This window comes from Hemiscyllium ocellatum, chromosome 43, assembly GCF_020745735.1.
Source record: "Hemiscyllium ocellatum isolate sHemOce1 chromosome 43, sHemOce1.pat.X.cur, whole genome shotgun sequence".
In the NCBI taxonomy this organism is placed as follows: Eukaryota; Metazoa; Chordata; class Chondrichthyes; order Orectolobiformes; family Hemiscylliidae; genus Hemiscyllium; species Hemiscyllium ocellatum.
The window spans coordinates 29586589-29599185 of NC_083443.1; the positions used below are offsets into that span (position 1 = coordinate 29586589).

The 12597-nt window shown below is 44.4% G+C and overlaps 1 protein-coding gene across 1 annotated transcript in view; it reads left to right on the plus strand.

Annotated features, from left to right (window-relative positions):
• Positions 1–12597, plus strand: part of spock2 (SPARC (osteonectin), cwcv and kazal like domains proteoglycan 2) — an 81423-nt gene that overhangs the window by 25819 nt on the left and 43007 nt on the right. The window contains exon 2 of the mRNA XM_060854234.1: positions 8668–8710. Within this exon, the coding sequence (XP_060710217.1) occupies positions 8668–8710 (43 nt within the window). The remainder of the gene's footprint in view (positions 1–8667; positions 8711–12597) is intronic.

Consider the following 12597-nt stretch of genomic DNA (forward strand, 5'->3'; position numbering starts at 1 on the left):
ATACCCTAAACTGCCTCCCGCCTCTAAACCATTCAGATGTCTGTCCAGCAAATAGAACTTCAGTCTTGGTTTTACTTGGCAGAGAGACCTCTAGCCCTCTTATGCAAAATGCCCATCCTTTCCTGATCTGCATGTGTGTGTGTGTATGTGTGTGTATATAGGTGGCTATGTGAATGGATGTATCATTATAATGTACGTAAAGTAATCTCAAATATATACACGGCCAAACAGAGAGTTCACTATCTGAAAATGCAGCTCAGAAGTTTGTAAATGTTTATACCATCCACTCTATGGATCGGAGTCAATATAATGATTGATATTAATTGATTGATATTAACCCAGAGTGTAATGGGCTCTGGTCTAGTGTTGAGAACACTACCAGGCAGTGCTGCACTGTCAGAGGTACTGTGTTTCAGATGGGGCTTTTAATCAAGGGCCTGTCTGCTGTCTAAGGTAGATGTAAATCATCCCATGGCATTCCACGTATTTTGAAGAAAAACAAGATAGTTCTCCGTGATCACCAACTTCACTGAAGCAGATTATTGTTGTCAGTGATTATCGACGCCAAGAGGCAATCCCAAACTAAGTGCGAGACCCAGTCTAACCACATGGACAGCCATCGTGTGTGAAAAGGTTTACACAACGTAATGGGCTACAAAACAACAGTACATCCCTACCCAACGAGCTCAATGCATTCGACACTCGCTTTGAACAGAAACTGTGTCACCCATCCCACCAGCTTTGGATGAACCTATTCCCACGGTTACCGCTGCTGACGTCGGATTAGCCTTCTCAAGGGTGACCCCACAGAAAACAACTGGTCCAGATCAAGTCTCCGGCCATGCGCTCAGATCCGGTGCAGACCAGCTGGTGGGAGTATTCGCTGACATTTTAGTCTCTCTTTAATATGATCTGAAGTCCTCACCTGCTTCAAGAAGACCACCATCATCCCGGTGCCAAAGAAAAACCACTCAGCGTGCCTCAATGACTACCACCCAGTGGCTCTGACCTCTATAAATGCTTGGAGAGGTTAGTCATGGCTCACATCAACACCAGCCTCCCCCGATTACCTCAATCGTTTGCAATTCTCCTACCTGCATAACGGGTCCATGGTAGACAACCTCTCCCTGGACCTACACTCATCCTTGGAACATCTGGATAGCAAAGATACCTACGTCAGGCTCCTGCCTATCAACTATAGTTCCGTTTCCAATACCATAATTTCAAACAAACTCCTCTCCAGACTCTAGGTCTTGGCTCCCCACTCTATAACTGGGTTCTGAACTTCCTGACCCATGTACTGCAATCAGTAAGAATGGGTGGTGACACCTCCAATAGGAACCTCAACATCAATGCCCCGCAAGGCTGCATACTCAGCCCCCTACAATACTCCCGAAACGCTCACAAAATTCCACCTCAACTCCGTTTACAAATTTGCTGATAGGTTGGATCTCCAACAACGAGACAGAATACAGGAAAGATATTGAGTACGTAGCAGCACAGTGTAAGGAGTTAGGGCCTCTCCAGCAATGTTAGCAAAAAGAAGGAGCTGGTCAGTCTTTAGGAAGCTGAGTGGAGGGCACAGCCCGGTCTGTATCCACGGGGCTTAGGTGGAGATGGTCAAGCGCATCAAGTTTGTGGGGGTGACGATTACCAGCAATCTGTCCCGGCCCACCCAGCTCAATGAGATGGTTAAGAAAGCATAGCAAAGTCTCTACTTCCTCAGGAGGCTAAGCAAATTCAGCATGTCCATAAAGACTGTTAGCAATTTTTATAGATGCACCATAGAAAGCATCCTATCTGGATGCATCACAGCTTGGGATGGCAACTACTATTGCCAGACCACAAGAAACTACAGAGAGTTGTGAACACAGCCCAGTCCATCACACAAACCACTGACTGTCTAAACTTCCCACTGCCTCGGGAAAGCAACCAACATCATCAAAGACCCCTCCCACCCTGTTATACTCTCTTCCACCCTCTTCCATTGGGCAGAAAATAATAAAAGGTTTGGACACACATATGAACAGATTCACGAGCTGCTTCTTTCCCGCTGTTATCAGACTTTTGAATGGCCCTCGCAAATGTTCATTCTGATCTCTGTCTCTGCACCTTCCCTGCGGCTGTAACACTATATCCTGCACTCTGTTCTGCTACCCTGATGCACTTTGTATGGAACAATGTGCCTGTACAGCATGGAAAAACAGCACTTTTCACTGTATCTTGGTGCATGTGACAACAATCAATCAATTAATTATTATTGCTGTTTGTGCTATCTTACTGTGTGCAAATTGGGTTCTGTATTTCCTGCATTACAACAGTGCCTACACTTTGTAAAGTGTCTGTTTGGCTGGAAAGTATATTGCGGAATTCTGGGGTTGCCACATAGAAACAAGCCTTTTTCCATAATGTTGACTATACAACAATGCCGATTGATGGATGTATTTGAGAAATGAAATATGATGGCGTATGGGCTCAAGAATGTGCATTTAGCCATAGCCAATCTGAGGTGTTTCTTAAGGGTGTTCATTCCGGGAACTTCTGCTGACTGAAGCAGTGCTATCTGAGCTGATGATGCTATCAGAAGGGTTCGATTGAGTTACTTCATTGTAAGTCGCTACTCCCCATCAATTATTCGCTCTGTGGTGTCTGGCACATTGTCTATAGACGGAAAAGGGATCAATACATTTTTTTTCGAAGAGTTGTCTTAGCCCAGAGGCCCATTAAAGAGAGGCTGCAGTACTCTAACCACTGACAGCTTGAAGCTTCCTGGTATCAACAATCGATAATTTCAGATAAAAATAGAAAATGTCCTAACTGGGGCCTAGAGATGGCATGGGGCAAAAATTAGCCTCAATGTACAAAATGTTTCTTTGCAAGAAATTTCTTCACCTGTAAGCATTAATTTCCAGGATGACTAAGGTTCTGATACCCCTTATTCTTTCATGGGATATGGGCTTCACTGGTAGAGGAGTGTTGTTGCCAGTCAGTAATCGCCTTTGAACTAAGTGGTTTGCTCAGCCATTTCAAAGGGCAGTTCAGAGCCAACCACATCGCTGTGGGTCTGAAGTCACATATTGGTCAGACCAGGTAAGATCGGCAGATTTCTAGAATTAAATACACAAACAGAAATTTCTGGAGAAATTCAGCAGGTCTGGCAGCCCCCGTGGAGAGAAAGCAGAGTCTGGTGACCCTTCCTCAGAATTGATGGGAAAAGGCAGTATTGATGTTGATGCTGGGGTGGGGAAGGAGTGAGCGGGTGATGGCAGTGGGAAGGTAAAGGGTTGGTTAAAAAAAGAAACATGGTGGGAACCACAAGCAGGTGAAAATGGATTGGCTATACTGAAAGTACCCTATATATTGACAGGGCCTGGGTGTGGGAATGGGTCCAGAATATGGGAAAAGATGTTTGTAGTGATTGTAATGAGTTCAGACAGCTGGACCTCATAGAATATGAGTTCCCTGATTGGGGCTGTTAATCTGGTCTAATCAGGGAATCCTGGCTGACAGATAAGAAAGGGGGCATGTTCCAGCCTGTGTAGAGTTATTTCAGGGGACACCATTCATCACTATTCACCAGTGTGAGAGGAGCTATTGGTTCCCACAGGAAGACAGAGCTGGGTTAACCAATGAGATGCAGTCCCAAATATTCCACCCATCTTTGCTGTGAAAGGAAGTCACTAGCCTGGTGAACAGGGAATTATGCACGCATGTTCTCCAAGTGGATTTCCAGAAGATATCTCATGAAGATTTGTACAAGAGCTTATTAACCTTAAAGAACTAATACAGAATTTAAAAAAAGAGGGAGTGTCAGAGATGCTGAAACTCTGGTAGCTGACTCTGAATGAGGCGATACTGAGGTAAAGGACTGTTCATGTGTAAATAAAGGGTGACTTTGCGACAGATACTGGCCTCTGTCGAGTTTTTTCATGTTGAGATTCTAAAATGATTGAAGTCAATATTGAGGCCTGAAGGCCGCAGAAGTGGAAACGGAGATCCTGTTCTTCCAGCATCACTGGAGCACTACAGACAGAGATGTTGGCCAGGGAAACACAGTGGTACAATCTCAGACAGGCAGCTCAGTCATTTTTTTGGCAGAATTAAGGGCAGGACAAGAATATGGAGCAGGATATGTTGGACTAAGGTGAGGAGGAATATCTTCACTGAGAGGGTGAGGAGTCTTTGGAGTTCTCCCCCAGAGGGTTGTGGAAGATCCATCACTCTGCTTGGGAAAGAGGTCAATAGATATCAGTGACATCAATGGAATGTGTGAATAGTGCAGAAAAGTAATGTTGGATTGCGTGATCAGCCAGAGCTCAGACAGGTTCAAAAGGCTGAATGGTCTGCTCCTACTTAAATGTCAAACTGATCTCATCAACGCAAGTTAACTTTCAAATGTTAATAAACCCATCTCAAAGTTTCTGCACTTATATCCTTCTATCCAGACTAGTCCATGTTATCTCTAATATATGAAGAGGTTGCATCTCTGAAATGAATGTGTCATAACTGTTGACAACCTTATCTGTAAATGGTTTTCAAGCACATTTTTCACAGGAGAAGGAAGCTCAAAATTGTCCCATTCTAAACCATCAAATTAAGTGTGCGTGCATGTGTGGACAGTGTGTGTGTGTGTGTGTGGTGGGGGGTGGGGTGAGTTAGTCACCTCATTTCCTTTGGTGGGACAACACATCCATCCTAGGACAAGCCAGAGACATGCACTAGAATTCCAAGAAGCATGGCATTCCAACTGGAACTCCATCAACAACCACATTGACCACCCCCTGAGAAAAAGAACAGGAAATTACATCACCATAATAAGTGACGTCACCACAGGAAATGACATCACTAACTCAAGGAAACCCAAACATATAAATAGAAAGCAGAAAACACCAGCAATGCTTCATTCAGAGGCTCACTGATGTTACCTAGTATGGTGGTGAAAATGAACCTTGCAGCTCAGCAAGCAAGTCTACATCCAGACCCTCAACCCGAACTACAAACTTTCTCAAAACTTGCTAACTTCTAAGTGGTAGATATTTGGAACTTACTGGCAAATGACATTTGATGGTTGGTCAACTGTTAATTTTAAAACTGACGTTGATCAATTTTGTTATCTGAAAAAAAAAGGATATAGGACAAAGACAGAGTCATAGAGATGTACAGCACAGAAACAGACCCTTCAGTCCAACCTGTCCATGCCAACCAGATATCCCAACCCAATCTAGTCCCACCTACCAGCACCTGGCCCATATCCCTCCAAACCCTTCCTATTCATCTACCCATCCAGATGCCTTTTAAATGTTGCAATTGTACCAGCCTCCACCACTTCCTCTGGCAGCTGATTCCATACACGTACCATCCTCTGTGTGAAAAAGTTGTCCTTCAGGTCTCTTTAATGTCTTTTCCCTCTCACCATAAACCTATGCCCTCTAGTTCTGGACTCCCCAACCCGAGGGAAGAAACTTTGTCTATTCATCCTTCCATGTCCCTCATGATTGTATAAAGCTCCGACACTTGGCCTAACCAATGTCCTGTACAGCCGCAACATGATCTTCCAACTCCTGTGCTCAATACTCTGACCAATAAAATAAAGCATGCCAAACACCTTCTTCACTATCCTATCTACCTGCGACTCCACTTTCAAGGAGCTATGAACCTGCACTCCAAGGTCTCTTTGTTCAGCAACACTCCCTAGGACCTTACCATCAAGTGTTTAAGTCCTGCTAAGATTTGTTTTCCCAAAATGCAGCACCTTGCAATTATCTAAATTAAACTCCATCTGCCACTTCTCAGCCCATTGACCTATCTAATCAAGATCCTGTTGTAATCTGAGGTAACCCTCTTCACTGTCCACTACACCTCCAATTTTGGTTTCATTTACAAACTTACTAACTATACCTCTTATGCCTTGCATCCAAATCATTTATATAAATGATGAAATGTAGTGGACCCAGCATCGATCCTTATGACACTCCACTGGTCACAGGCCTCCAGTCTGAAAAGCAACCCTCCACCACCACCGTGGGCAGCACGGTGGCACAGTGGTTAGCACTGCTGCCTCACAGCGCCTGAGACCCGGGTTCTATTCCCGCCTCAGATGACTGACTGTGTGGAGTTTGCACGTTCTCCCCGTGTCTGCGTGGGTTTCCTCCGGGTGCTCCGGTTTCCAGTCCAAAGATGTGCGGGTCAGGTGAATTGGCCATGCTAAATTGCCTGTAGTGTTAGGTAAGGGGTGAATGTAGGGGTATGGGTGGGTTGCGCTTCGGTGGGTCGGTGTGGACTTTTTGGGCCGAAGGGCCTGTTTCCACACTGTAAGTAATCTAATCTAATCTAAACTCTTTTTCTACCTTTGAGTCAGTTCTGTATCCAAATGGCTAGTTCTCCCTGTATTGAATGAAATCTAATCTTGCTAACCAGTCTCCCATGGGGAACCTTGTCGAATGCCTTACAGTAGTCCACATAGTTCACATCCATCGCTCTGCACTCATAAATCCTCTTTGTCACTTCTTCAAAAAATGCAATCAAGTTTGTGAGACATGATTTCCCACGCACAAAGCCATGTTGACTATCAATAATCAGTCCTTGCCTTTCCAAATACATCCTGTCCGTCAGGATTCCCTCCAACAATTTGCCCCATGATCCCGGCGAATGACAGAATAGATCCAAGGGGTTGAATGGCTTCCCCCGCTCCTGTGTTCCTACATGACAGGATACAATGTACTTAATAATCAGCCTTCCATTTCCTTGATAATAAACCAAGCTGTTAACTGGATGTTATTTCTTCTTGAGGTGGCACCTCCCTTGTTTCTTGTAAAATAGAGCAATGGCACACCTCTGACATCACCCATTGCACCTAAAAATCAGTTACCTGTAGTCCAGAAATAATACTGTGTGAATATTCACAACGGAAAGCCTAGTCCATCATCCAACTCAAATTCCGCCCTTTGACAAGTTAGATGGAGTGAGCCTGTTTAAACCGATCAGTGCTCTGCTGAAACACACAGTGATTATGTGCTAATGTTAACACAAGACAGTATCAGAAACTTAATATTCTGGTGTCAGGCCACCAGTATCGAGTCACTGTACGTTTCAGGGGGCCACTGATGCGGTGACGTGGTTTAATTTCACGTTAATTTCTCTCATTGCTGGTGTCGCCTGGTCTTTGGTCTGTGCTGACATTTCGGATGACACCTCACCTTTAATTCGCTACTTTGCAGTGTGTGTCCTGAGTGCTCCCCTTACATTCCATGACTGCAGCATTAGCCACCATGACCTCAGTCACCTCAGCTGTAATTCCCTCTTTACTGTGCTCCCTTGTCTTTTTTTCTCTTGGACCCAGCTTTTTGGTAACTTGTCCTAAAGTCTCCTCAATTTGTTCTCTCTTTAGATGCACTTTGGGACATATGAAGGTGCTATATAAATGGAAAATGTCATTGCCTTTGTAGCCAATCATGATATAAAACAGGAAGATCAGTTGTTAACATCACTCCAGCAAAGGGACGCACACCAGATGGTGTTTGAAGTAACTCTCGCACAATTTTATAATGTCATGATGTCTATAATAATTCCCATCTATTTTGAACCTCAACTGGAAAACATAATAAATCTTATAAAGAAAGGAAGGAGTCACATTCATGAAGGTTTGCAGAACACCCCCAAAGTGTTTGACACCAATTAATTAATTTTCAAAACTTTACACACTGTTATGTTATGCCAACGCTAGATTTTGGATTCATGTTTCACCTGAAATGGCATCACCAACAATGGAGCATTCTTTCAGTGCAGCACTGAATTATCCACCTCAAGTGTATGGTCAGGTTCTATACTGGGGCCTAAACTGATCATCTCCCAACCCAGAGGCACAAGGGCTGTCAACTGAGCCAGTCTATCACACGGTCATCTAGTGTGTTGTACAACCAAAAGCAAAATCTAGAATCTCTGCAGTTCATCGCTTAAGTCTCAAGTTGATTAAAGCTTTGGGTGGTACATATGGCTTCACAACAGCCATTCATTACACGCAGAGTTTCAGTGAAGGACTCACACTTCGAGTCAATGGCAATGTCCACTTCGTTCTTCTGGCTTTCCTGACAACAAGTAAAATTGTGAAACAGCGTCAAAGAGTGCTACAGAAACTCAGCAGGTGTGGAAGTATCTGTGGAGAGAGAGAGAGACTGAGTTAACGTTTTGAGCCTAATCTGACTGTCCTTCATGTGCATTATGTCTGGGAGGTGAGGAAGAATACAATCTCTCCCTTACTCCCAACCTGCCACTGTTGTGGCTGCGTTTTGATTCATCATTCACACAAAGGAAGGATTAAAATTTAATCTCATAATTCGAGTGCCACAGAATGATTAAGAGAGTGACTGGTATCCTGAGAGGATTTTGCAGGGAGAGGGGGATTGAGAGGGACAATCCAAAGAAAATTATTTTTAATGTTTTGAAATAATCAAAACTAAGGAACACAACTACTCACAAAACTTAATTAACAGACACCAAATCCCAAGAATAGCTAAAAAATTCGTAAGATTTGATAAAGCCTTATTTGAATGCAAATCTTTTGTAATATCTCCATAATGTAAGTACGCTGCTTTAAAAGGTAGATGACTGATGATGTACAAATAATTAATTTTCTCTTTTCTTTACATTATCCTTCTCCTCATTTTTCAGGATGACTACATCCGAAACTGGGATCAGAAGACTTTTGATGAAGGTGAGCTTTTCCATTACACTCAGAGTCATAGAGATCTACAGACAACGGCCCTTTGGCTCATCATGTACACACCAGTTAAAAACTACCGTATAAGTATGAACTATAAAGAGAGGTTAGGAAAGAATGAGCTGTAAGGAAAGGGCTAGAAAAACTCGGGTTGTTTTCTGTGGAGTGGCGGAAGCTGAGGGGAGACTTGATAGAAGTTTATAAAATCATGAAATGCGTAGATAGGGTTGACGGTCAGAATATTTTTCACCGAGTTGAAATGTCTCATACTAGGGGCAAGTATTTAAAGGTGAGAGGGGGAAGGCTCAAAGCAGATGTAAGGGGCAAGTCTTTTACACAGAGGGTGGTAGGGAGTCTGGAACCCCCTGCCAGGGGCGGTGGTGGAGTCAGATACGATAGGGGTGTTTAAGGGACTTTTAGATAAGCACATGAATATGCAAGGAGGGAAGGGATATGGAGCAAGAGCAGGTAGAAGGGATTCATTTAATTTGACATCATCATATACTGTACAGTTCTATAACTATTCTAAATCCATTTTCCAACACTTGGTGCATAGCCTTGTATGCCTGGCATCAGAAGTGCACATCGAGATGCTTCTTATGAGGGTATCTGCTTCTCCCACCCTTACAACTCCAGGTTCCTACCACCCTCTGGGTAAAAACGAGATTCCCCACATCTCCTGTAAACCTCCTGCCTAGTTCAGCTTCAATCTATGTCCCCAGTCATTGAAGAAAGGAGGCAGAAAATCAAACGGTCACCAGACTGTTTCCTGGGATCCCAGGGCTGTCTTACATGTTGAGTATTTAATTCTCTGGGGTTTAAAACAATGAGAGGCAATCTCATTGAAACATAGAATGTTCTAAAGAAGCCCAGGGGTAAATATTGAGAGGTACTGAAAGGATTGAGAGCCAGAGGGCACTGTTTTAAAGTGAATTGCAAAAAGAACCAAATGCAAGGTGAGATAACATTTCTTCTACACAGGATTGGTTAGCGTCTGGAGTGCACTGACTGGAAGTGTGGTGGAGACAAATTCAATTGAGGCATCCCAGAGGGTGATTATTTAATTAAGCAAAAACATGCAGGACTACAAAGAAAAGCCAGGAGATCGGCACAAAGTTTAAAAAGCTGAGAGAGCCAGTATAGACACAGTGGGCCGAATAACAATGTTCTGTACCACCACAATTCTGTGATAGTTTCTGTTGACTGCGGAAGACACAATCTCAGGACAAAGAAGTCTATGACTTAGGACTGAAATGAGGAGACATTTCTTCACTCAGCGGGTTGTACAGCTTTAGAATTCTCTACCTCAGACAATTGGAGAATATATTTAAGGCTGGGAGCAACAGAATGTTTGGTTTCCCGGGGAATTGGGAGTGTGAAAATTGGTGGGGAAAGTGGAGTTGAGGCAGGATATCAGGCATGAGGATCAAGGGGCTGAATAGTCAGGCCCTCTTCCTATCTCTTGTATCCTGTGTCCTGTAAACTTGAAGAACTTTTTGGAGATTTTTTTTGGGAAATGCCAGAATTTCAAGCTCATGGTCAACCCAATTTCTTTACCAATTGTCCAGACTGGTATGTCAGCTCAAAGCATTTAACTTCTGGGTCCCTTACTCAGTTCCAAGTTGTAACTCTTCCTCTCTCCATCTCTCAGACGGACTCCATCTCATGGACTCCCTCTTTCTCTCCCCTCCTGCTTCCACTCCCTCCCACTCCCTCCCACAACCCTCACATTCTCTTGTTTTATCTCTCTGTCACCACCTTAGTCTTCAGGATTCCAACTGCAGTTTTAATTTTTCTCAACCGTACGGTGGCTCAGTGGTTAGCACTGCTGTCTTGCAGCACCAGGGACCTGGGTTCGATTCCCACCTCAGGCGACTGTGTGGAGTTTGCACATTCTCCCTGTGTCTGCGTGGGTTTCCTCCGGGTGCTCTGGTTTCCTCCCACAGTCCAAAGATGTGCGGGTCAGGTCAATTGGCCATGCTAAATTGCCCGTAGTGAGAGGTTGTTGGTCAGAGGAAAATGTGTCTGGGTGGGTGATTCTTCGGATGGTTGGTGTGGACCTGCTAGGCCATAGGGCCTGTTTCCACGCTGTAGGGAATCTAATCTAATCTAAACCGGTTATGGGGAATGAGTTAGTGTTGAGAACAGGCCTTAATTTAAGGCTGGTTGGCTTTATAGAATCCCTACAGTGTGGAAGCAGGCATTTGGCCCATCAAGTCCATACCAAACGTGTGAAGAGCATCCCATCTAGACCCACTCTCCCACCCAAAACCCTGGATTTCCCACAGCCAATCCACCTAGCCTGCACTTATTTGTACTGTGGGAGGAAACCCACGCAGACACAGGGGGAATGTGCAAACTCTACACAGACAGTCACCCGAGGCTGAGAATCGAACCCGGGTCCCTGATGTTGCAAGGCAGCAGTGCTAACCACTGAGCCACCATGGTGCTGGAGGGCAGCTGGCTGGCTGATCACTCTGGAAAGGCAGAAGGGGGTTGGTGTGGATTAGTCGGTATACTGCCAGCAAGCCTTCAGTCTTGACAAACACTGAGGATATGATAGATCAGCAGGGAGGATCTTTTCAACTGCATTGCCCCTGCAACACTTTGCTGTACATCTGGGTGTTTTTCTTTGACATCCATGTCCCACGGAGTGATTACTGACCGGGCCAGCATTTATTGCCCATCCCTAGTTGCTCTGGAGAAAGTGGTAGTGAGCTGTCTTCCTGAATTACCACAGTCCGTGAGCTGTAGGTTGATCCACGATGCTCTTAGGGAGGGAATTCTAAGATTTTGACCCAGTGAAGCAACGGCGATATATTTCCAAATCAGGATGGTTTGGAGGGGAACTTACAGCTGCTCCAATATCTGGATTAGTGGTGCTGGAAGAGCACAGCAGTTCAGGCAGCATCCATTGGATGCTGCCTGAACTGCTGTGCTCTTCCAGCACCACTAATCCAGAATTTGGTTTCCAGCATCTGCAGTCATTGTATTTACCTAGCTATTCCAATATACCTGCTGCCCTTGTCCTCCTCGATGGTAGTTGTTATGGGTTTGGAAAGTACTGTTGGAGGAACCTTGCTGAATTTTTCTTGATCAATTTCTTGTAGATAGTACACAGTGAATGCCTGTGGTGTAGAGAGTGGACGTTTGTGGATGTGATGCCAAAATAAGCGAGATGCTTTGTCCTGGATGGTGCCAAACGCCTTGTGTTGTTGGAGCTTCACTCATCCAACACAGTCCCGATTTGTGCCTTGTAGATGGTGGACAGGGCTTGAGGAGTCAGGAAATGATTGGTTCACTGCAATATTTGTAGCGTCTGACCTGCTTTTGTAGCCACTGTACTAATATAGCCAGTTCGGTTTCTGGTCAATTTTTAGATTAGATTAGATTAGATTACTTACAGTGTGGAAACAGGCCCTTCAGCCAACAAGTCCACACTGACCCATTTCCCTCTACTAATGCACCTAACACTATGGGTAATTTAGCATGACAAATTCACCTGACCAGCACATCTTTGGACTGTGGGAGGAAACCGGAGCACCCAGAGGAAACCTACACAGACACAGGGAGAACATGCAAACTGTATTGTCAATGGTAAGCCCCAGGATGTTGATAGTGGGAGATTCAGCTATTGAATGTCGGGGACAGTGGTAAGATTCACTGTTGTTGGATATAGTCAATGCCTGGTAATCATTGGGGAGTGGATGTTACTTGGAAAGATACTCATGAGGTGATTTCTGGGCAGATTTCAAAATATCATTGATCCACATGCAGTCTGATTTCGTTCAGCTATCTCATTTAGGAAAGGGCTGGTTTATAACTGAGCCATGACAATGGGCTTGCCATAGTCTTATCGATCACCCAACAGTGTGAGCTGT